We start from the raw sequence: 26,087 nt of genomic DNA, 5'->3' as shown, positions 1-26,087 counted from the left end.
GAAGGGGAGGGGAAGGGAGGAAGGGGAAGGGGAGCGGAGGGGAGGGGAGGGCGGGCAATGGAGCCGAGCAAACCTGGGGGGCTCTGACTGCATTGGCTGCTTCAGGAGGGTCGGAGAAGCATATCTCAAGTGGTAAAGGATCAGGTTCGTGAGTGAGGGGAGGGGGTGGATGTCAGGGAAGGGGGTAGGCGTTGGGGGCCAGCCTGCTCCAAAAGCTTCACTGCTCCTGCTGTCCCATTAGTCTCAGCAATTTAGTCCATCGTTGAAGGACTTCATGGCCCGGCCCCTGCTTGCCTCTCCCACTGTTCTGTGACTTCCCCCTCGTTTCTAGGTCTGGCCGAAGGGCTGTTCCCCGTTAAAATAGGTGTACCACCTCCTCCTGAGCCCTGCGGTGTGCACTGTTATCTCTTGGTGCAGGTTGTAAGCTGGGGCTGTCTCCGGACCCCCTCTCACTAACTCCGTGACCCCAGCGAGCCTCCTGACGTTTTGATGTCCTCATTCCCACAGTGGGGATGACAGGCATCCCCGCCTCACAAGGCTGGGTGAAGATTCCAGGATGACAAGGGCTTCTCCCAGTGGCCCGTGATGATTACCCAGGAAGTACTGGTGGTCCGTCACTGCCTGCCATCTGTCCCTCTCAGTGAGCTTGTCAGAAGGACCGTAGCGTGGCACTTGTCCCCAGGTGGAGCCCCGGTCTCAGATGGAGAGGGCTGTGACCCATGCATGCTGCCCTGGGCAGGGTGGGGCCAGAGTGGTGCCATTGTGGGGTGGACACCCTGGGGGTGGTGTGTCAGCTCATTGCGTGGATGTTGAAGACACCAAGAGTTGGCAGCTGGCAACAGAGTGAAAGGAGGAAAGCTGAAGGCCTGGGGGAGTTGAAATGGGTTGGCGAGCAGGACCTCTCAGACTTTAATGTGCAGGCGAACAGTATACCGTAGGCCTGGGGCCGGGCGTGAGATTGCGTATTCCTAACGGGCACCTGGGTTGATAACAGTGCTGCCAGTCTGGACACCACCGTGAGTGGCATTGGTCAGGAATATGACACATGGTGGCGAGGCTCGTGGAGAAGAGCATATGGAGGAAGCAGAATAAGCTCAGCTGCGTGGCTCTCTCCCCAGCCCCGTGGAGCACATGCACCCAGGCGTCTGGGGTGTGGAGGGTTAGATGGGAATCAGACTGTGGGTGATGGACAAGGGGCAGCAGGAGCCCCTGCAGGTTTGGGGATAAATGTTGGGTGATTTGATTTTGCCGTTTGATACTCCATCCTTCAAGGCGTAGTTTTGCCATTAGAATCCCCTTAAAAGCTGTTTGCATGGGCTCAAGGATGAGCTGTGGTCACACCCTAGACAAAGCCCCAGCAGCCAGTGGCACACACCTGACTTAACAGAAGCACTCCCCACACTGGAAGGTGATGATTTGATTATTCCTGCATCTCTCTCTGAGACAGCCTCTTCCTCACCTCTGAACCCCAGCACCTGCCGTGGAGCCTGGCCACAGCTGGGGCTCATTAAATGTCTGTGGCGTCATAGGGGGTGAGCTCAGAGTGTTCACGCAGGAAGAACACATAAAGCCCTGTGGCTGAAAGAGCGGGGCAACCAAGCACTGAGTCAGGTGCCTGGGAGAGTGGTGGTGTGGATGGGAGAAGATGGTGTAAGCCGTCAGCAGGACCTCAACTAAACATGCCAGGACCATCTTCGGAAGATAGAACAGGGACTCGGAAAGGATGAGTGCTGGGGATTTGGATTTGGGCATCCGTTGTGAGAGCTGGGCTGTGGGTTTTCTGGAGTGGTGGAGGCTTCAACGGGAGGATGGGAATTTCAGCCAAGAAACCACTGGCTTGATCCAGGAACCCAGAGCAAACCTGATTTTCCGCTTCCTTCAGGAGAGGGCAGGTGTCCAGATTTATGCAAATTGAGGATTTAGAAATCTCTCCCTGTGCATCGGCGTGCCATAAGCAGCGCTTCCCAAGGCTGGGTGGAGCCAGCAGGTTGAGGCCCATCGTGTGGCAGGGGCTGGAGACACAGCTGTTGGCATGTGGAACCTCAACCATGGAAGGAAGGGCCCCCTGAGGCGGGGGTCTAACTCCCTGAACCTCAGACCCCTGTGAGTTGGGGTCAACCTTATTTTGCTGAGAAGGAAATGGAGTCTCAGAGAGGTTCAGCAACTTGCCCACAGTCACACAGCTGGGAGGCAGAGGAGTCAGGCTACAACGTGGGTCCGTGGGCCAGGGGAGTGTCAGGTGGGGCAGCCCAGCCTGGGAGCGGGGTTTCTGGGAGAGGAGTGACAGGTATGGCAGCGGGGCCAGGGCTGGGGCAGGGTGGGGAGGGCTGCGGGTACCAGGCGCTGGGGGCAAGCGGGAGGAAGAGGAAGAAGCAGGGTCAGGTGAAGGCAGAAAGGGGCGAGGAGGTGACCAGGTGTCACGGGAGGGAGGTTTAAGCAGTTACACACCCTCGGCTCGAATGAGGTATCAGGTGACAGCATTTTAAGTTCTATCAGTTTGATTTTTGAACTCTTTCTTGCTCATAGAAAACTTAGGCACTACAGAAAATTTGAAAGAATAGACAAACTAACAGTTTTCACGGTCTTGTGAGTTCCTTCATACTTTATACAATGACTTATAGTTGTGGTCACACCGTAGGTACACTTTTGTAACCAGCCTTTTTTACTTAATATTCTAACGTTTTCCATGTCATTATGAAGTCTTCATGGATATCCGTGGCTGTTTTATGGTTTACTTAACTGGCCGTCTAAGCTTGGAAACTGGCTTTTTGGTGTAATTTTCAATGTTATGTCTCTGGGAGGAAGATCTTTGCAAATAAAACTTTCATGTATGGATGTATCCTGACAGTAGGTTCCTAGAAATGGAATTACTGGTCAAACCACCTCCCAGCGTTGTTGGAATGATATGCTGTTAGGAGTGCTGACACGAGCCTTCTAGGAGTGCAGGTGTCAGCCTTGTGCACACTAGCTGTTCACTCAGTGCATGTGTGTGTATTTCACAAGCATTTATTAAGTGCCTGTGAGGAGAGACTCCATTTTCTGTGGCCAGGTCAGCACAGTAGCGGCTGCCGGCATCTTGGGCTTGGCTGGGACGTGTGGGAAGTTTGATGGCACGTTATGTCCCAGCTCTGCCTGCCCAGGAGCCCGGGACAGGCAGCGCTCTGTGGCCGCGGGGTTCAGGCAGTGTTCACGCGCGAGTCTGGAGCTGCCTGCCTTCCCCACTGTCACGCTTAGGGACATGGAAGTACTGAGTGTGATGCTCCCATTTTGTCCTTTTATCCATGTCATTCGCAGATACTCAGGCTTGCTAGGCACTGCTCCGGGTGCTAGGGGCACAGCAGTTAACAGCAAAGTCCCTGCCTTTAAGGAACTTCCATTCTAGTGGGAGGTAGGGACATGGGAATTGGGAGGAAACAGTCAGTGAACATACTTGATATGTCTAGCGGTGATAAACGCTAAGGAGAAGGGTGCAGTGAGAGGTCTGGACGGCCTCACTGATAAGACACCTGGCTCGCTCTAAGACACTTAGAGCGAGCCAGGTGGAGGATGTCTGAGAGAAGGGAGTTCCAAGCAGAGGGAACAGCAACTGCGAACACCTGAGGTGGGAACGAGCTTGTAACAGCTGGGTACAGGGCAGGGGCAATGTGGCTGGAGTAGAGAGTGAGCAGGTGACGTGCTACGGGAGGCAGACAGTGAGGGGGCCCTCGTGTAGCAGAATGAGATCCAGGACCCGGAGTTCATTTTTCCATTGGCAGGTTTTGGAGCCAGAGGACCATCTGGAACAGTTGAGGCTAACCTGGTGCCTTTCTTGGATTTCCAGTGGGTGATCACGCAGGCCTGTGTTTGGTGGGAAAGCTCTGGGAGTGGAAGCCCAGGCTTTGGGAAGTCACTGGCTCCGTCAGCCCTTTGGTTTCCTCCTCTGTGCGATGAAGGACTTGAACTAGGAAACTGGTAAGGGCGTATTGAGCTTTCCAGGGCTGAGACCCTCTGTCCTGTTCTCAGTTAAGTGCTGGTTAGATCTTGGATTGTTTTAGTTGAACTAATAAGAGTATGTAAGTGCAATTGTTGATACATATTTACTTCTTAGTATGGTTGGCCGATCAGGTTTACTTTGTTACAGATAAGTCTTTCAGCCAGCTGTGGGTGGTCTTATAGTAGTGATGAGAAGCGGGTGGGAGATGGAGGGTCCCCCCCCCCCCACCAAGTGGTTTATCCACTCAACTGTCCATTTATCCTACAGTTAATTATTGAGCACCTGCTGGGTACCAGGCACCGGGTTGTGGTCTTTAAAAGACCCAGACCCTGCCTTCATGAAGTTCACAGTCTAGTGCAGCAATGCTAGCTCTGCCAGAGGATCATGGTGGGGAGGGACCCTGGTCAGAAAGACCAGGGTGCCTCCTGCCTCTTGCCATAAACAAAAATTAAGTCAAAATGGATCAGTGCCCTAAATATAAGAGCTAAAGCCATGGAACTCTTAAGAAAAGACAGGGATAAATCTTCATGACCTTGGAGTTAGCAGTGGATTCTTGGATATGACACCAAAGCACAAGCAACAAAAGAAAAATAGATAAATTGGACTTCATCAAAATTAAAAACTTTTGTATCTCTAAAGACATCAAAAAAGTGAAAAGACAGCCTACAGAATGGGAGAAAATATTTGCAAATCCTATCTGATAAAGGTTTAACATTAAGAATATATAACGAACTCCTATAACTAATCCAAATTAAGACAAACAACCCAATTTCCAAATGGGCAGAGGACTTGAATAGACATTTCTCTGAAGATCTACAAATGGCCAATAAGAAGTTGCTTAACATCAGTAGTCATTAGGAAAATGCAGATTAAAACCACAGTGAGATATCACTTGACATCTATTAGCATGGCTATTATCAAAAGTATAGGTAAGGATGTGGAGAAATTGGAACCCTCTTATATTGCTAGTAGGAATGTAAAATGGTGCGGCCTCTGTAGAAAGCAGTTTGGTGGCCCTTCAAAAGGCCAAACATAGAATTCCTGTGTGACCCGGCAATTCCACTCCTAGTTATATACCCAAAAGTAGATGTTTGGACAGAAATGTCATTGCAGCACTATTTACAGCAGCCAAATGGTGGAACCAGCTCAAGTGTCCACAAATGAATGGATAAACAAAATGTGGTCTCTCCATACAATGGAATATTATTCAGCCTTGAACAGGAATGCAGTTCTTATATATGCTACAGCATGGATGAACCTTAAACATTATGCTAAGTCACTTATGAAATATCTAGAATAGGCAAATTCATAGAAAGTAGATTAGAGGTTGCCAGAGGTTGGGGGAGGGAGTAGGGAATTATTGCTTCATGGATGCAGAGTTCCTGTTTGGAGTAATGGAAGAGTTTGGGGAATAGATCGTGGTGTTGGTTGCACAACATTGTGAATGTAATTAATGCCACTGAATTGTACACTTAAAAACGGTTGAGGCGGCAAATTTTATGTTCTGTTTAACCACAGTTTAAAAAAAAGACCAGAGCAGGTAGTGCTGTGTCTGGGGGGAGTACAACTTTGTCAGGAGCCACTGGGTCTGGGTTCCGCTCTGTGCCGGGTCACCTCGGGCATGGTCCTTGCTGTCCTTAGCCTGAATCCCTCTTCTGATGTGGGAGCTGGACGAGATGACACGTGTAGTCTCTGGTGGGTCATGGGTGGTCAGGAGGTGCCTTCCCATCCCCTTTCATTCCATCCTTCCCAGTGTAAAAGGATTGTTTTACCTGGTAGAAAAGACAACAGTAAATCTGTTGGTTTTGCCCAAATTATCATTAATTATCTGCTCATCTGTTCCGCCTTTTTTTGTCAGGTGGTGGTCTAGCCACTTCCTGTCACCCTGTGGCCATGCATCTTTGGTGGCTGGGGTTTTTTTTCCTCCCTAAAGCAGGGCTCATCTGGGCCCAACTTCCTGACATTCGTGCCTGCCCTTGATCACTTGCTCCTTCTTCCCTACTCGCGTTTACTGTGGGTCCTTTTGGAAGTCTGAGCCCTCCTAATTAGAAGTCATCTGAGCACCTAGCCATGGTTATGGTTCCACTTGGTGGAATACTATAAAACTGTAACAAACAATGCCCGTGAAGTGTTTGAAATACCTGGACAAATGTTTCGTTGCGCATTGATGGGAAAGAGTAGGCTGTATGATTATATAGACATGACGAGTACAGCGTAAAAAGCAAACTAAAACCCTCCCAAAACAAGACAGCGCTGTTGGTGTTATGTGACATGAGTGTGTCGTAGCAGCTGGTCTGCTGAGCCGCCCGCTTCTCCTTCCCTCCAGGGTTAGCTGCCTTCCGGTGCTCAGAGCCAACTTGTTTTTTTTTTCACAGCCATGGAGGTAGGTAGGTTCTGCGCTGCCCAAGCACCTCCCTTCGCCGTATGAAAGAACTTCAAGGTTTGGATGTTGTGAGGTTGTCCTGGATCCTCCTGGAGACCCACTCTCCTGCCACACGCAGGATCTAGCTGCCCCCCCCCCCCCCATTTATCACTTCCCCCCACCTCGTGGCTGCCCCCATGAGATCTGTTGCTTGGAGCCAACATGTGTGCCCCAAAAGTGAGCGGGCAAGGATCTGGTTGAGCTCAAGTTCATTGAGAAACCCAGTCTCCTGGGGGCTGCAGTGCACCTGGGCCTGCATCAGGAGTCCTCCGAGTTCTGAGATCCTTGGAGGCAGGTGCCGTGGAAGGGGGCTGGCCGGCCACTCTCGGGATCTCCCTGGAAGGAGAGCTGTTAGTCACGGGGTAGGAGAGGCCCAGGCCAAACCCAGGGCCTGGCCTCAGGAAATGAGGTGGCCCACCCTGCTCTCCCGCGGTTAATAATTAACTCAGGGTGGCTGCCTGTCGAGCTGGAAGGGCCTTTAGACATTCTGTGCACTCACTCCAGCCTACGCCTTTTGTAGAAGTGAGAGGAAGTCACTTACTATGTTTCCACAATTCTGAAAGATTCGTGTTCCATGTTTTAACTTCTCTGAAATCACGATCTTCACAATCAAAGGGTACTTTGGATGTACTGTTCCTTTAAAATAACTCTTCTGAAACACCTGTTGTCATTTTAGAACAGAGGGAAGATGGTAATAAATACCCGGTCATTACTCAGGTTTCTGATGTTGCAGAGTTAGAGGCAAAAAGGGTTTTTCTGGACCATTTCCTCCCTAAGAGGAAATTTACCAAAATGCGAGCTGTGGGGAGGGTTGATGAAGATTATCTCAAAGGGTAAGAACATACCTGTAGTCAGTAAATTGCAGAAACAATAGTGATTAAGTGGAGCCTTTTCCCTCCGGTGAATCACCTGTAATTCACCTTCCTCCAGTCATGCAGGACGGGGAACTCAGTGGGGAGGTGTGTGATACCCTGAACTGAGCTTAGGACCCTCACCCCATTTGGCGGCTGACTGTGTGACTTGGGCATGGTTCTCTGAGTCTAATCTACCAATCTGTGAAATGCGGACAGCTGTAGGAACCTTGGTTGCACCCCAGGATAGGAAGCCTGGGAATGGGAATGGCCCAGGGACTAAGACGGAGGGGGGTGGGAGGGGCCGTCATACAGGGGCAGTCCTCAGCGTAGCTGGTATTACGTGTCTGCCATGGGCCAGGGCCTCCACGGGGTTAGATACGAGATTGCCGCTCCTCAGAATTACTTACGGATGATGAAACAGACTTTGAAAGTTAATTTGTCCTAGGTCCTATCAGCTTGGGAGTGGCAGAGAAGAGACTGGAACCCAAGTCTGGTTTATTCCTTCAGACCTCCAGTCGGCCCTGGCCTGCTGAGACCCCTGGCCACCCAGGGCCCCCAGGCAGTGGTGTCCCTGGTGAAGTGGCTTGAGGACTTCTTGAGATTAAAGAATGGATTGTATGTCTGTATTCCCAGCTCCCAGCATGTGGAAGGTCTCAGTACAAATAAATAAAGGCAGCAATAAGATATATTATTTTCATTTCATTATTCCTAAATACTATTCTGATTAGCATTTTGGCACGCCTTTATAAGTCATTTTTTTCTTTTTTTTTTTTTAGAGTTAATGTGGTTTCTTTTAATTAATTTTCTGACCCCATTCCCACTCCCACCCACCTCCAAATCAAAGCCCTGGAAATCAGACTAGGCTACATAAAAATACGTTTTTATCTTGGTCTCTAGACCTGCCGGCAACCAGTAGGGTCACTGTACCTAATATAACCTGAGATGGCCCCTCGGATTAAAACTTTACAGGCAGAGGATTTTAAAGCTGGAAGGAGACTTAGAGGGCTCTAAGCTGGGAAACCGAGCTAAAAAGAAATGGAGTAGTAACTTCCCAGGTCACTTCGCTGATTACAGACAAATAGGGCGGTGCTGGCGCGGGGGGGGGGGGGGGGGGGGGGGGGGAGAGAGTATTTTTCTGTGCTTCCTTGAGATAAAATTATGGTGAGGGCCGCTGGTGGTGAGGATTGGGTTTCTCTGGCCAGGCTGCTGCTGGCTTCAGACTCCTTGGCAAGAGCAGAGCTGGCAAGAAGGTCCAGTTGTGAGATTCCAGCTTCTTGGCTGGGATGTGCTGCGATTAGCACATCTCAAACCTTTCAAAGTGACTTTGGCTGTTTTCTTTTCTGAAGGCTTCTGCTGCTTTTGGCTGTAAAGGGGTGGGGGCTGGAGCCTAAGATAGAAATATTATGGACTGACACCCAAATGGGTGTGTCTGTGCCCCAAAGGCAAATATTAGCACAGTATTTTTGTAAAGTTGATGCAACTTGATTCATGTCCCTGTAGAGTAAATTTATTCTATCCTGTTTTCCAGTCTGTTTGAGGCCCAGTGGAACTATTCAAAGGGAGAATGAGAAGAGACGGGTTGCTTAATTTTAGGTAGAAACTGCTCAGTATTTTAGCTTTACATACTGCTTTTTGTCTTCATATTGTTTTACCCTCTATTTCATAGTTTGATGGGCCATTTTAGTTTTTTTCCCAAGATGGAGGTATCCATTTAGAATTATTTCCCATGAGAAATCCATTTTAGAAATCCAGTTTTGGACAGTGCCACTTTGAGTGGGTTTTGGCACTGTCGAAACAGAAGTCATAATAGAATCTTGGTCCTGGAAGCTGGAAGCTCATCTCTCCTACCCCTTCCAGTGCCAGCCTGCCCTCTGCAACTTACTCACCAAGGGCCATATCCACCTCCTCTGCTTGATCACCTCTAGTGACGGGGAGCTCCCTCTCTCCCAAGGCAGTCCCTTCCATATTTGTGCAGCCCTGAGTGTTCAAAAGGTCTTCCTTCTGGTTTTTTTGTTTTGTTTTGTTTTTTCCTTCCATCTTCCACCTATTGAACCCTTGGGGTCTGAAACAGTCAGTCTAATCTTGGTAGTAGTAATAAGCACCGTTGATCGGGCCCTGCTAGTGCCGGTTAGTATGCACACATGTTACCTTCAGTGCTTAAAACAACCTTGGAAAACAGAATTTCCACCTTTCTATAGATAAGGACACTGAGTCTCAGGGAGGGTGAGTGATCTCTGTTAAGTTCACACAGCTGGTAAGTGTAAGCTGGGGTTCCAGCCCACATTTCTGCTTGATTCCACTGAGGCTGACCTTCCCACAGCCTCACACCATATCCTAATTCCCCTTCTGTGTGACATCCTGGATATTTGAAGAACCTAGTCTCCTCCCTCAGATTTCTCTAGGATTTCAGTTATTCCTCAGACACTCCGACTAATAAATCTGTTTCTGTGGGGTTCCTAAAACGTGCATGTATTTCCCCTCCTGGCCTTTGCACATGTAGTGTGCAGTTTCTGGACTGCCACTGCTTCTACCCGGCTAGTTTCCCTTTATCCTGCAAGCTTCCCCATGGAGCCTTTGTGTGCTGGTCCCGCCACCCACCCCAGCCTGCCTGGCTTGGGTCGGGAGCCTTCCTGCTGTTCCCCTGGCACCCTGGGCTTTCAACCCCCTTAGAACTCGAAACTCCAGGCATCTGTGCCTTCCCTCACCCTTCTTCCTCGGCCTGGCCCAGAGCAGGTGCCCAGTAAGTAAATACTGAGTGAGTAAAAGGTACGGAACTCCTGCCAAAGTAATAACAAAAGCTGGAAGGAATCATAAACAAGATGGATGGGTCTGTGAAACTGTGGTCCTAGTCCCATGCAGGGATTTGGCTTGGAGGCTGTTGACAGCTTGTCTGGTGGTAGGTCCCACAAGTCTTCTCCCCCAGCGTGGTTTGGTTCAGTCCCTCAACAGCTGGCAGATGTCCCCTCTCTTCTTCCAGCAAGAGGCGGGCTTGCTGGCCTCTGAAGTTTCTGGGTTCACTGATGTGGTACGTTAACGGGGGAGTTGACCAGTCACTGTTCAGACACGCTCGGGGTGGGGAGACTGGGACACAGCCCTTCTCATTTCTCCCCAGTGAAGCGTCCACGTGCGTGGAGAAGTGGCTCCAGAAGGCTTGGGTCCTGTGAAATACGTGGTTTAACACTACACCATGATAACCTTTCCCTAAACATTTTTTTTAAACTTCTAAAAATCTCATTTAAAAAATCTCATGAAAATGGTGTTAAAATTTGGGAGGCTGGTCCCCGGGAGGGGGCATCATGTTTGGAAGGGGTGTGAGGCAGCTGCTCCAGCCTTCTTGAGAGCAGCACTCTTACACTTGGGATTTGTGCTTTTTTCCTCGGTGGTACTTCAAGAAAGAGGAAAGAAAAGAAGGTGATGACGTCATTTAACGTCCTCACAGGTCGAACGTATTCTCTGGTCGCCTAGGAGCAAACTCTGTGTTTCAGGTGCTAGGCGGCTTCTCATCACAGCCCTGGACACTCAGCTCGCGGGTCGTCGTCAGAGGTTGGCTTCTCTTTATAGAAACATCACCTCTGTCCCGAAATGCCTGCAGCTCCCACAGCACTCTTAGTCTTGCCCTTCAGGGAGCTTAAAACTACTTCTTGTTATCCTCCCGGTATCAAGTATAACTTTTCTTTGGTCAGTTTTGCAAGTGTCATGGTGTCGAGCCTATAAATAAACCCAACTCCATAATAAGAAAACTATTTGACATTTTGAAGTTGTACGAGAGCAAGGGCGCTAATTACAGGTCTCATTGGAACACAACTGATCCTACAGATTACCCCTCCCTGCTTCTCAGGGGCTACCGGTTGGAGGTCCACTCCCTGGGCAAGTTACCGGCTCTATGGAGTAAAGGATTTGATCCCAAGATGGTACTTCTGGAGTATTAGGATTAATAATTGCAGGGGTGGGGGAGGGATAAATTAGGAGGTTGGGATTAACATATATACACTGCTATATATAAAATAAACAACAAGGACCTACTGTATATATAGCACAGGTAACTCTACTCAATTTTTGTAATAACCTATATGAGAAAAGAACCTGAAAAAGAATATGTGTGTGTGTGTGTGTGTGTGTGTGTATATGTATGTATTACTGAATCACTGTGCTGTACACCTGAAACTAGCACAACATTGTAAATCAACTATACTTCAATTAAAAAATAAAACTGAACTAGAAAAAGAAGGATTAATAATTGCAGGATAATTTGGGTATTAAGCTGTGGTGTTAAGGAGACTTGTGTGAGCATTTTCTCCCATGCGGTGAATAATGTGAAGTCAGAGTTAAAAACTCATGAATGCATTCACGGAAGCATTTTTTCTAAATAAAAGGCATTAAATACTTTTATATATGCATACCCAAATTAAAAATAAGTCTTGTGCACCAGCACTTCCATTGTCAGCTGTGATTATTGTATTAATTAGCAGGCTTAAAGCTTTAAAGATGTTATTTAAAATTTTTTCGGTGTATAGGCCCAGGACAAATTAGTTTATTGGCTTTACCATTGAATTAGCAACATGAAAATACCTCCCTTAATGAATAGATTTTTCTAATTTAGTAAGTATTCAGTAGTGATTATGTTTACATTCTAAACTAGTTTTTAAAATAAGTTAGAATATTTATCTTTGTGTTATTATGCAGTGTTGTACTTTGGAAATTAAAGCCAAGTAAGCGGGAAAAAAATGGCAGAAGGTAGTGTTGATACAGTTACAAAAATTATAGTCATGATGAATATTAAATTCCGTGTACCAGTTGTATGGTACTATGGTTATCAACTGCACATAATGTAAAATTAATAAAGTGAAATCGTTTTTTTAAGATATGGGCATGTCACAGATGAACTAAAATCACCAGTTTTTAATTAGTTGGAGTGAGTTTTATTAACATTTGCAAAGCTAATAAATCATACAAAATGCATGTATATCTTTTTCTCTTCTTCCTTAAGACAGTGGTAGTTGACTGTCACCCGCTTATGAGAGTGTGCATAACAGAAGGCACTATGGTCTTTTTTTATAACTTGGATATTATGAATTGTTAAGAATTGCTGTCTGTGAGAGACGTGAACTAATTTGAACAAATGGAGACGTCTGGTTAGAAAATATCACATGACAGAATCCCTTCTGAACCGAATTTATTTTCATGTTGCTTTCTTCCTCTGTTATGACCACAGCACTAATTCCAGCACCAGCACATAGACTGGAGTCTGTTATTTCAACATTGCCTTAAGGAAGTGCTTCCCCAGAGTGATGGGGCAGCTAAGCTATAGACAACCCTCTTTGCCTCTGGGAAGAGACTTGTAATATAGATGGGAAAACTGACATGGGGTGCTGACCTAACCAAGCCCCTGACTGTAGGTACAGACGGTCAAAACTGAAAGGAAGTATCTGATTAAGAGTTTTCCACTGCCTTGGTGCTCAGACACCCTGCATCAGTGTCCCCTTGGGATGCTTATTACAGATGCAGTTTCTACCTGACAACTAAAGCAAGGCAAGGTCCTGGTTGGGATCTTGGATCAGGAGGAAAGAAATAAAGGGACACCATCAGAACAATTTTCAAAATTTTAGCATGGACTATAAGTGCTTTATTGATGTTAAATTTCCTCAATTTGATAACTGTACTGTGGTTATGAAATGTCCTTGTTCCTGGGAGATACCTGCTAAAATATTTAGAGGTAAAGGGGCATGATAGCTACAACTTTCAAGTGTTCATTAGAAAGCTTTGGGGGTGTGGTATGTGTACGTGCAGGGGAGAGAGAGAAAGCATATGTGACAAAATGTTAAGTTGAATCCAGGCCAGTGGGGATGTACAGGAGTTTCATTTTTCTTGCAGCTTTTCTCTAAGCTCAAAAAAAATTGCAAGTTTTAAAATGCAGTCTCCTGGGTTCTTACTAAACCAGAATCTCTGTGGGTGGTACCCAAGAATCTGTATATTTTTTTTTTTTTGCCGTACGAGGGCCTCTCACTGTTGTGGCCTCTCCCGTTGCGGAGCACAGGCTCCAGACGCGCAGGCTCAGCAGCCATGGCTCACGGACCCAGCCGCTCCGTGGCATGTGGGATCTTCCCGGACCGGGGCACGAACTCAGGTCCCCTGCATCGGCAGGCGGACTCTCAACCACTGCGCCGCCAGGGAAGCCCAAGAATCTGTATTTTAACAAGCTCCCCAGATGATTCTTAAGTACACTAAAGTTTAATTTAAGTCTCTGGTTAAAAAGAGTCTCCTTTTAATCACTCTTTCTGTTTTAGCAACTTAAATATTAAGTATACATTCTTGCAGTTTGATCTAATCTTGATCTAGTGCTTGATAAATGATAAATCCCCATCCAGATGTTTGTAAGTTTTATCTTTAGGAGGGAATACCCCCTAATTACTTACTTCAGCAGGGTGTAAGGAACGCTTAGGCCCAGGTTAAGAACAGATTGGAACTTAGAAGCTGGCCTCGTGGGAGGTGCAGCCAAGAACCGGAAAGTGGTGGTTTTCCTGTCAGCATGCGGCGTGGTCGGGAGTGATGCGAGTGGTTATTAAGGCCCCTGCTGGCCCCACCCCAGCCCAGACTCGGTTAGCCCATGATGCAGCCCAGCTGCTGTGTTCACAGCGAAAAGGAGGAGGAAGCAATAGTGGTATTAGCAGCTAAACAAATAAAACATTTATCTTAAATACATTACATACTGGTATTTGAGAAGCTCATAATCTGAGTCCGCCGCCTAGCATGGCTGATTGTATATGAATGTTTATTATTTTTCCATCTAGAGATCCGTCTTCTGCTGATCAGACATCTGTTGGGGCTCATAAATAGCCAAAAAAAGAAAAAAAAAAAGGGAAGAACGCTCTCCTGAGTTCACTAGGGAAAGGGAGGGAATTGGGTGACAGAGAAGGCCTTATATATTCTGGGAGACTTTTAAAATGAGCTGACACGTGGATGATAAACGAGAAAGCATAACTATCCATGTTTCCCTTGAGGAAGAGGGAGGAAAGCAGAAAGTCATGCTAGGAGGTGAAGTGTGTTCCTCTGGTGGTCACTAGGTGGTAGCATTGGCCTAGGTCAGCTTGAGGATGGTTCAGGTTGATTCCTGTAGGGAGCCAGCTGTGGCTCATTTGTGTGGTCTACTCACAAATTAGGTGTTTTAAAATCAGGACTGCTTTGTTCTTTTTTTTTTTTTCCTAACTGAAACTTTTGCACTCTTGAGTTAGAGATCTAGCTCTTATTCTTAAAAACAAGGGTAGGAAATAACTTTAACACTTCTTTTTGAAATGATCAAAATGGAGTTGGGTTGCTTTCTGACTTTCTCTAGTGGAGAAGACTACTACCCTCCCTTCTTCCTGCCTGTGGTTCATTGGCTTGTGAAAAAACAAAGGTCCCCAGATCAGCCTGTAGACCCTCAGGAAACAAAGCATCACTTCTTCCCTGTCTCGGGCTCCAGGGCAAGTGATAGAAGCCTTGTGAGCCAACCCTGACCAGGAGGGCACCCATGCCCCGGGCAGTGGGCTCCTGCTTCAGGGTCCATTGAGTTGGTAAAGTAGCTGACAGGTATATCACATCTACAACAACTACGGGAAACACTAGTACAGTATGTCTGTAAGTATTTGAAATCAGGATGGCGCTACAAAATCCAGAACCTACAGTCAGCGCCTGATGGCCCTGGAAGCTTAGCATTGTTTTTGTTTGTTTGTTAGTTTGGGCAAATTATGCTCAGAGACGGAGGCTGTCTTTACGGATAATTTATTTATCATGTGTTCGCTGTGGGAATTACAATTTTTAATATGTCACAAGCCAATAGCATACAGGATGTTGACTGAAAAAAAATGCACAACCTAAAAGTTGAGCATTATGTTTTATTTGGCAGACTTTCTGAGGACTTAGAGCCCAGCAGGCAGCCTCTCAGATAGCCCTGAGGGACTGTTCTGAAGAGGTAAGGGAGGAGCAGGATATATAGGGAGTTTTTTCAGCAGTGACCAAGTATTCGGAACTTCAAACTGTTCATTAAAGAAAACCAGATATCTCAAATTAAGGAATTTAGCGCTTTTCTATGTATGGGAAGATGCAGGAGTCCGGGCTCATCGAAATCATTCCTTTGATACGCACCTTAGCTCTTTAGGGCCATATCCAGTTCTTTCCCATCCAGAGTTCCCTAACCGTTGGGTGCACCCGTTGAGGGTGGCTGCGGTGGCTGAGCGCCTGGCAGTGGGCAGCCCCGTTTGTCTCCATCCTGAGTTCCCTCAGGGCTCACCTTCAGGGGCAGCTATAGTGGCTTGATGGCTGCAACATCCTTAGTTCACTTATAGGGCAGGCAACGTTTTTCATTCATACGGTTGATGTCTCTTAATAAGCCAAGAAAGAAAGAACATACTGCAAACCAACGGCACAGTGATTACACTGTTGTTCCAGGCAATGGGGAGATGAAAGAAAACTTCCAAGTTTAGTTGAGATGTCCCTTTCTAGGAGGTGGTTCTCGTAGAGTTCATCCTTCCAACCAAAAGCTGCTGGGTTAGGTCCCTCACCTCTGGGGCATGTAGCTTATGGGCGATTGCACCAGTGTTGCCAGGCAGGGTGGACTGGTCCGAAGGTTATTATTCCAGGAACCGTTACGTGGCTGGCACCACTGCCTATGAGGAGTAGCCTCGCCAAGGCAGGAACAGATGTCCCTTTTCTTCCTGAGACTGCTGCACTGTTTAACATCGCTGTTGACCAAAAGTGGCCTGGGCCTGGCAGGAGCAGGTGTCTCAAGACCTTTGGAGAGCTATTTAGATCAGCGAAGAGTAGCTTTGCCCAGGCCGAACACTCTTGAGTTGCTGGTCAACCTCTTCATGTTTAGTCCATCATGTGATGGCCACCAAGCTGTTACTCTAGTGTCAGTGACATGATGGTCCTGTCCACTACAGGTCCGAGAGTTGGATAAGAAAGTCCTAATAGCCAACTTCAAAGCCAGTTCATCAAAACAGGCTATTCAAAACAAGTTCAAACCACACTTTGTCTGAAACAAGCTTTCACAGCATGGATTTGAAATCGTAAGTCAGTATACAGCAGATTGTTTAAAAATGCCTTCTATTGAGTGGTATGTGTCACATTGTGTAGGTATTTACACATGGTGATCCTATGGCTCGTGGCATGTAGTGGGCTCCCACCATCCCATTGCACTGAGATATTGCCTAGGTCTGTAATGTTTTGCAAGTATAATCTTTGTTAAAAACTACAGTCACAGTAGAACCTCTGTTGTTATTGTGCAAAACAGTTTCTAAAGCTGTAACTGCTGTGTGTGTGTGTTTGTTTGTTTGTTTCTTAACGCAAAGAACCCGCTGGGCTTCCATGTTGTAAAGTGCATCAGCGGCAGGTGAAATCACCTGTGGTTGGACAGGCCAGTGTGTTCCTGGTTGGGTTGTCGCTTTGTTTAGAATTAAGAGGCTTATAAAGGAAGCCATAGAAACCTCAAGTTCCCTAATTGCCACGGTACAGGAAACAGGGCTTGTTAGTCATCATCCATTGTCCTGACCGGATTGTTTAAGATAAAATTTCAAGGCAATCGGAAAACACCACATGACTCAATTATGTGGTTATTCAGCATCAGGCTCGCTCTCATTAAGGTTTGCTTTGGGAATAATTGTGGGGAGAATGTTTCTGCAACTTTCATGAAATAACCAAATTATGATGTGAAATAACCAAATTATGATGTTGTTGGGTCCCAAGCCCTTTATGTAACAATCAGAGATCATGTGAGGAGGAAAAAGTAGGTCTCTTCTGGGTTGCTGGTCTACTTGAGTTTGTCAGCAGATGGCTACAGGATCTCACTGGGAACACCATTAACCCTGGTTAAGTTAGTAAGTTCCCACGGGTACACATGCTGGCACTGGACACAGAGCTGCTCAGGTGAGAGCAGTGTGAAAATCAGCCCTACCTTTGCCGTGTCAGCCCATGTGACTTTCATTTGGAGGCTCCTGTTTGAAATCACCCTTGGTTTTTTGTCTGTCCAGGGTTGTGATGTGATTTGCTCTCAGTTTTAGCTGCTCTGAGCAACTGCCCAAGTCTTGCATGTATACCCTCTGAATGGCTCAGATTTTGCGGAACCTATACAGTTGTCCCTCAGTTATCTGAAGGGGATTGGTTCCAGGCCCCGCCCCCTGCCAACCTTGGACACCAAAATCTAAGGATGCTTAAGTCCCTTATATATAGTGGCATAGTATTTGCATATAACCTATGCACATACTTTCATATACTTTAAATCATCTCTAGATTAATTATAATGCAGTGTAAATGCTAAGTAAATCGTTGTAAGTATGACATAAATGCTATGTAAGTAGTTGTAGGCTCATGGCAAATTCAAGTTTTGCTTTTTCCAACTTTCTGGGATTTTTTTTTCCTGAATAGTTTTGATCCGTGGTTGGTTGAATCCAAGGACATGGAACCCTTGGATATGGAGGGTTGACTGTGTTCTAAGTCCCACCAGCTGAAACACCACCCTGAGGTTCCCTGAAAACCCGCTCCACTTCTCTAGCCAATGCAGGCCTGGCCCTTCCTTAGAGGGCTTCCCAAAAGGAATGTCATTCTACACCACACCCCAGAATGCTGAATCACCATCTGTGGGCGGGGCAGGGACAGGCATATTTTCTGAAAGCTCTCCAGGTAATTCTGATGTCCACCTCCCACTAAGAACCACACTTGAAATTGTCCTATTATATCTTTAAAAAAAATTTTATAACCCACCCGAAATTCTTCAGACAAGGACTAAAGAATAAATTTGACATTTCAAATTCAGTGTAGTTAAAGCATTATGGAACACATTTGTTGTCTTTTGATAACTTTTGGTCTTACTCAGAAAATGCATCCCTGCTTCTGATGACATTTTCCTTGGAAAGGGCAAGGTGGGGGTGGTGGCGTGGGTGGAATTTTGTAAGTGACAACAAGTTCCCTTCCACTGCCAGTCCCAGGAATCTTTTTTATTAATATTTGAGGTTTCCTATCCCCATCTGCAGAAGCAGGGAGGTTTTCTTGGAGCCTCTGAAATAGGATTAGGGGCCAAGGGTGCCCTTCTGTCCTGGGTGTATCTTCTACATAGCTTCATCCCCTCTGTGTTTTCAGTGCCTGCAGCTAAGCTGTGCTTCTGTGGTTCCCTGAGGCTCGACTCTCCTCAGGCCTCTAGTGAGCTTTGTCCTCATACCTTCCTTGCTTCTGATTTCCGGATCTTGATCTCTGGCCCTGCCCTGACATATTGGTGCTGCTTTTCTGGCTGTGTGTGACTGCCCTTCACAGTGCGGACCCTGGATCAGCAGCTTTGGCATCACCCAGGGGGTCCGAGAAATGCAGGTTCTCAGGCCCCACCCAGACCTGCTTGCGTTCAAGGTTGCATCTTAACAAGATCCCCAAGTGATCTGTGTGCACGTTACAGTGTGAGGGGCATTGGTCTATGGGACACCACCACTCTGTGTTCTAATTGAAGCCTCCACTCTCATCCCATCCTTTTGTCCTGCCTGTTCCCACCAACCCAAGTTTGTCTATCAGGTTGTACTATTTTTTTCCAGACTATCAGTCTTGGCTTCATATTTCATTTTATTCATTGACTCATTCAGATATTTATTGAGTGCCTACCAGAGCTAGGTATTGGAGGTGCAGTGAGCAAACCCAGACCCAGTTCCTGCCCTCGTGAAGCTCAGCTTCTAGCGGCAGAAGCAGATTTTAAATACATCATCAGTTATAAATGTGAAATTATGATGAGCACCGTAGGGAGCCTATGACAAATGTATGAGTCGTTAGGGACGCCAGGGAAGGCTTCCCCGAGGAGGTGATCCTTGTGCCAAGCACTGAGGCCTGAGTAGGAGTTCTCAGGTGAAGAAAAGCAGAAAGAGCTTCCCAGGCAGAAGGAACAGCATGTGCAAAGGCCCGGCTCATCATAGAAAGTTGACAGAGAATTGATTTTTAAAAGAACATTAGATTGCTCTTAAGTCCTTCATCTTTATCTGCTCTTCCACCCAGTCTTGTCAGATTGACACCTCCGTTCCTAAGCTGAGGAGCTGGCCTGGACCCTTATCCCTCCCGCCGGCACGAAGTGACCACGTGCTTGGTTGCATACCGCTTTAGTCTGTTAGTCTAACACTTCACAATTGCATTCATTGATAAAACCGCTTTCATTACTGTTCCCTAATATACCATGCTCAGATTTTTAAACTGCTCTCTAATTCCCTCTCCGTTCATGTATTTTTAAAGTAAACTTTGTTGAAATATACATACAAAAGAAGAGCACAAATCATAAGGGTAGAGCTTGGTGGATTTTCACAAAGTGAGTATACCAGTGTTATTAGCACCCCAATTAAGAGATGGAATTATAAGCATCCCAGAAGACCCCTGGACACCCCCCAGTCACTACATGCAGAGGTAACTGCTGTCCTGTCTTCTGTTGATTAGTTTTGCCTATTCTGAACTTTACGTAGATGGAATCACGCATACAGGTCATCTGTTGAGTCTTGGATGCTTTTGCTCAACACAACGCTAGAGGAGTTCGTGTTGTGTGTCACAGTAGTTCATTTATTTCCTTTGCTGTGTAGTCATGCATGGTGGGACTCCAACACAGTTTATTCGTTCTGTTGGGTCTTTTACAATTTGGAGCTGTTATGAAAATTCTTATGCATGTCTTCTAATGGATAAATGTATACTTTTCTGTTGGGAATATGCCTAAGAGTGGAATTATTTCACAGAATGTGCATATGTTCAGCTCTCGTAGGTACTGCCGAACAGTTTTCCAAAGTAGCTGCACTAATTTACATCCTCATCAGCAGTGCCTGAGAGTTCCAGTTACTCCACACCATGGCCAACCCTCGGTTTTGTTGGATTTCATCACAGCCATTCTGGTGGGGGTGTGGTTCTGTTGCTTTGAGGTTTCAGTTTGCATTCCTTTGACAGCTAATGTTCCCGTTTTCTACCTAGTTGTTTGTTTTTTCTCTTTTTGATTTGTCGTAGCTCTTTATATATTCTTTGTAGTTATATATTACAAACATCTCTGTGGGTCTTTTTTTTTTTAAATAGTCTTTGAATGAATAGATGTTCTTAATGTAGTCTAATTGATCAATAAATATCTGCATATTTTAAATCATTTTTGCATCACATTTAGTTCTGTAAAACCTTAGAGGTGTAATACACAAATATATAAAGTTGTAAAACATGAACAAATTTAAAACCTGGGAAATATAAATTTAGAAGATTTAGACCAGGGAGATAATAAGACACAAATAAGCCATATAATTCTCTGAACGTGTTATAATTGAGCAATAAATATTGTTTAAAGCTGCTTAGAAGTCGAAACTCAGATGGAAACATGGTCCGTTATCTGGCTCTCATTTATCTGAGGTCTTCAGACAGTTTTGTGAGGGTCAAGGCAGACAGGTGAGGGATGGATGGAATGGGAGGTATGTTCACATGGAACTGGTAATTTGCACATCAGAGCTAACCATGTGTGTCTTCTGTTACAGGTTATTCAACGATAGTTATGACCTCCCGGTTACGTGCGTTCGGTGGAAGAATTAATAACATACGCACCTCAGAATTACCCAAAGAGAAAACTCGATCCGAAGTCATCTGCAGTGTCTGCTTTCTAGATGGCTTGGTACAGACCTTTAAAGTTAATGTGAGTTCTCCAAATTTAATTTTTTCTGAATTAATGCCCCTAAGAAATACTTTTCATCTGTTGGTTTATAAAATGAAGAGAAATTATTTTAAATTAAAAGCTTGAGGTCTCAGATCTTGTATGTTGAGATTGAACTAGAAATATCCTTAAAAACTTTGTCCATATTCTTACCTCTACCAGGCGTGTCTTCCCCCCTCTTCTTTGTGAACTGTGTGAGTCTTAGATGTTACTGCTTCTGTGACGTCTTTGACTTCCTGGGCTGATTCTCCAATAATGGTGCCCTGTGTATGCTTTATTAGGGCCCCTGTCACATTGCATGAATAGTAGTTGTAATTATCAGGTTATATGTCACTCTTCAAACCGTGAGCTCCTGGAGAATGGCAATAGTGTCGTTTCCCCTGTACCTGCCTCACAGCAGGTACTCATTAAATGTGCAAATGGTAAATGGTGGGTCCTTTCTGGAGGGTAGTGAGATGGTTAGCCTCCCAGATGGCAGGGCTCAGGGAGGGCCTGGCTTGTCCCACCTCAAGCAGAGGCAGGGCTAGAAACGGGGTCTCCAGTCCTACGTCAGCAGTAAGATGCTAACCAGTAGCCGTCCCTGCTGCCTCGCCCCTCCCCAATCACCACTGGGCGTTCGTGACCTTTGCCTGTCTCTCCCATCCTCTGACCAGTTCTAAGGGGGTCGCCTCCGACCCCAGATTGGCTGCCAGCATTTGCCCCAGCCTGGAAAATTCAGTGTGCAATGGAAGGCGTCAGAAAGAGAAGAGAGGGTACCGGAGAACAACTGGGGGATGTTAGAAGGCCACAAGAATTTGAAGGGTGACAAAAAGTGGTCCCTGCTGGGGTCTTCCCCCACCCATGAGTTTGCCTCCTGCTGACCGCAGGTCACTGTGGACGTTGATGGCTGAGCAGGCAAGAGAAGAGGGCAGTGTGCATGAAGTCGCTGCACGGTGGCTGCTCTGTAGAGGCCCCGAAGGTCTCTTCCAGTTGCTGTAAACTGACAGCTTAGTTTAGACATGGCTCCTTTGTTAAAATTTATGTTGTCTGTCTTGGAGCTATTCCTCAGCCATATATCTTCTTCCCAACAAGAACATGAATGTTTATTCAGCACATGTTTACTGAGCACCTACTACATGCCAGGCTTTGTTCTGGGTACAAAGAATACAGCAGTGAACAAAACAGAGCAAAATGCCTGCCCTTTTAAAGCTTACATCCTAGAGGGAGGAAACAGACCATAAACAAATGTGTACTATGTCAGGCGGTATTATGTACTTAGAAGAAAAATCGGGATAAGGAAAGTGGAAAGTTAAGGACAGGGCAAGGGGTGGGGTTGTCATTTGTCATTTTATAGAAGCAATTCAGGAGGACCTCACTCAATACAGTGACATTTCAGAGGTGACCTAAAGGAAGTAAGGGGAGGAACTGTGTGGTTCTCAGGAGGAAGCGCATTCCAGGTAGGAGAAACAGCAGAGCAAAGGCCCTGAGGTGGGGTCCCCTTCCCTTAGTGTGGTTGCAGAACAGGCTAGAAGCCCATGCATCTGGAGTGTAATGAGGAAGGAGGAGGGGAGGAGGTGATGAGGTCAGAGAGTTAACAGGTGATGGGTTGTTTTGTTTTGTTTTTCCTAACAGCCGTTTCAAAAGATTTTCTTTAATATTGTAAAATATTGTGAAGGACAAGTGAGCTAGCAGACACACATGCACCAATGTGCCTTTCGACAAGATTATCCCCTACTCCCACATCAAGGTGGACGTGAGTTTGGAGAAATGAACACAGCAGATGGTACAGACAGAAAAAACACCGATAAAAAGGATGGAATATAACACTGTACTTGGTCATTTTCCTATGTCACAGCAGAACATTTGGGTGCAAATAGTTAATTTTTTCCTCTTTTCCACTTAAGTCTGGAGAAAAAACCCAACTTTTTTGGTAATAAAATAGGTGGTTTTTTTGTTTGTTTGTTTGTTTTTTGCGGTACGCGGGCCTCTCACCGCTGTGGCCTCTCCCGTTGCGGAGCACAGGTTCCGGACGCGCAGGCTCAGCGGCCATGGCTCACGGGCCCAGCCTCTCCGTGACATGTGGGATCTTCCCAGACCGGGGTATGAACCCGCGTCCCCACCTGCATCGGCAGGCGGACTCTCAACCACTGCGCCACCAGGGAAGCCCTGTTTTGTTACTTTTTTAACGTAACTTTTTTCCTCTTGAGGGGATAGGGGGATTGTGTAGAGCCTTGTAGGTCATTCTGAGCACTGGCTCTGTTCTGCATTGGTGAGTTTAGGCAGAGACCTGACATGATCTGACTCAAGTATCACTCTGGATGCTCAGTCGACATTAAACTGGGGGAGGGGGTGGGGCAAGGGCTGAGACTGTTAGTCTGTGGGAGAGACCATGACGATTGGACAGGGCGGTTAATGCGGCTAAGGGTAAACCAAGTCTGGAAATACTTTAAAGGTGGAACCAGTGGGATTTGGGATGTGAAAGAGGCCTCAAGGTGACTCCCAAGGTTTTTGGCCTGAGCAGTGGGCAAGATGGAGCTGCAATTTATAGAAATGGGAAAGCCTGCAAGACGAGCAGGTTTGGGGGCAGAAATAACTGGTTCTGTTTCGGACATGGTGAGTTTGAGATGCCTGTTACTCGTCTGCGTAGAAATGGCACTAGGTATACAAAAGAGGAGTTTAAGGGAAGGGTTTAGGCTGGGATACATATGTGGGTCTTACCAGGGTAGATGTGGTACTTCAGGATCACTTGAGAAGTGAATAGAGAGAAGATACGAATGAGGTTCGGTGTTCAACGGTTGGGGGGATGAGGAGCAAGCAGGACTGTCCAGGGCGATAAGGGGAGGCCAAGAGGGAATGAGAATCCCAGGTAAGGATGTATTCTAAGGAGGAGGAGTGATGAGCCCTGTAGAGGAGAATGCGGACGGCATCCGCCCAGAGTGATAATCACGTGCCTGGCGTTCAGTGGGCACCCAGTCATCTTTAGTTACGAATGCCGTTGTTATTGTCACTGCTGCCTGTGCTGCCCCCCAAGCTTCCAGCAGCCTGGTCAAGGCTGACTCACACTGAACTTCAATTTGAGGACCTGGTTGCAACTTCGAATCTCCGTCACTTTATATGTTTCTGCTCCTGGGGGTCATTTGCGCTGTCGCATTCAGATCCTTCAGCCCAGGTCGTCTTATGACCAGGAGCGGCCATCCTCGGGGAAGCTGACCTGGACGTCAGCTGTTCTTAGCTCCACCCAGAGAGCGAGGCTGTCACGGACAGTGACCTGATGTAGCCGAGATGACCTCTTGTGGGGCAGGCGCCGCCGGGCTGGGAGGGCTATTCTTATCAAAAATGTATCTTGTTTCAGTTCCTTTTGAGAACTCGGTGAGTTGTGCAGATACTGGAATGGATGAATTATGCGCTCCAGAGGGGAGAGTGGCAGTGTGCTGGTAACGTGCAGACTCTGGCATCAGACACTCCTGAGTCAAGCAGTCAGACCATCCGTCGGCTGACAGCACAGGGCACGGAGCCTCTGAGGCCTCTCTGTTTGCTCATCAGCGCAGGGGATGGTGTTGACAGCTATGTGACATGGCTGCGAAGATTGGAGATCATATATAAAAAGTGCGGAATACCGTGGCAGGCTCCTTGTAGATGCCCAATAGATTAAAGTTATTAATAATATATATTAAACATAATATAAAATCATACAAATAATAATTTCAACAAGGGGAGCAGATAGCTCTTTGCATCAAGAGTATCTCGTAATTTGGAGGGAGAATATCTCATGATTTAGAGTATGTGGACCAGGTCATCTTTTCCACACTGTCCTGATTCCCCTGGGATGGGAGGTGACCTGGGAAGTGGAGGAAGCAGCGGGAGCCAGGGCCCTGGGGCAGGAAGGGGCATGTGTTCAGGATACAGGCGGTGCCTTGTGTTCCCACACTGTGGGCCAGATAAGTGAGACTGTCCCAGAGAAGTGGCTGCAGGAGGGAGTGACAGTTATCTAATTCTCCTCATCCTGGTCATGGTGACCTGTTTTCAGGTACATCTGCTATCGGGTAATCAGAAAAGCCGCCTTTGCTGGTTCTGTACATGGTCTCTTTCTGACTCACATTGCCCTTAAGTTAAATGGTTTGGTTCAAAGGATTCCCGAGAAGTCTGCCTGTTAAAGGAGAATTCACGATTCCCCACCCCTGTGCCTTTGTGCTGGGCCGTCCGCTTGATGCCTTTTCTTAGCTCCTGCGCCTGGAGGGAGGGCGTGGCACTCAGCCCTGTCAGCCTCCCAGAACCAGGTCAGGGACTGCTTTCCCTTGTCCCCAGGTTGAGTCACCTGTTTGTGTTGTCCTGTGTGTGTTCACTGTGCCCCGAGTGTTCTTTGGCACTTGACACACCGGGTTATGGTCGCTGCTTGCACGGCTGGCCTCTCCAGGAGGGCAGGAAAGGGACATGTGTTATGGCTCTGTCCCCACGCCCAGCACTGTGCCCGGTCTGAAAACACTGAGTGGCGAAGGTGTCTGAGTCCTGCTCTGGACGTGAAGTGTGGTTGAAAGTCTCCGCTGGCTTCTCACCTCGGATGCCGGGGAGTAGGGAAGCAGATAATCCTCCAGTGTCCCTTGCCAGATCACTTGGAGGGTATTTCCAACGGCATTTGCGTATTCTTAGCTGTCTTCCTTCATGCTGTTAGTAGAGTTTTCCTCCCTGTGTATACTTGCATGGCGCCTGAGGATTAACATTTTGCTGTGGATAATCCGTGGGTAGGTCACGGAGAGTTTACTGTCATTGGGATACCTGAGTTTTCCAATTTAGACATGATCACTTGGGAATCTCAGCTAAGAGGAAGGAAGGAATCTTAGAAAATTAAATTTATCTCATTCTCTTAAATCATATTTATCTTAGCCCTACTTTCCATATGTTCCGTGGGGCTTCTTAATTTGGAATTTATTAAATTCTTATTAATATTTCTTATTGTAGCGTACCTGTGTGCATGAAATCTCTCTGCGTGTTTTAACACCTTCTTGCCTGCAATAAAGACTTTTAAACACCAGTTCTTAATTTGTTTTAAAATTTTGCCCACTGGACATTTTTTTCCCCTAGAAACAAGATACTGGTCAAGTTCTCCTGGATATGGCTTACAACTACTTGGGCGTGACGGAAAAGGAGTATTTTGGTTTGCAGCACGGTGATGACTCAGTGGACCCTCCTGTGAGTACC

General features: G+C 46.7%; 1 protein-coding gene across 5 annotated transcripts in view; it reads left to right on the top strand.

Moving 5' to 3' along the window:
- PTPN3 (protein tyrosine phosphatase non-receptor type 3) overlaps positions 1-26,087 on the top strand; it is a 110,094-nt gene that overhangs the window by 14,296 nt on the left and 69,711 nt on the right. For 4 of the 5 annotated variants that reach the window (XM_029202847.1, XM_029202848.1, XM_029202846.1 and 1 more), the window contains exons 2-3: positions 20,740-20,894; positions 25,971-26,078. In XM_029202847.1, the coding sequence (XP_029058680.1) occupies positions 20,757-20,894; positions 25,971-26,078 (246 nt within the window). In that variant the 5' untranslated portion in view covers positions 20,740-20,756. Of the gene's footprint in view, positions 1-20,739; positions 20,895-25,970; positions 26,079-26,087 lie in introns of those variants that run through there. The other variant, XM_029202849.1, reaches the window with a different exon arrangement.

Source organism: Monodon monoceros, unplaced genomic scaffold, assembly GCF_005190385.1.
Source record: "Monodon monoceros isolate NGI ecotype Baffin Bay Population unplaced genomic scaffold, NGI_Narwhal_1 Super_Scaffold_5, whole genome shotgun sequence".
Taxonomy (NCBI): Eukaryota; Metazoa; Chordata; class Mammalia; order Artiodactyla; family Monodontidae; genus Monodon; species Monodon monoceros.
This window is presented reverse-complemented; position numbering and strand designations above follow the sequence as displayed.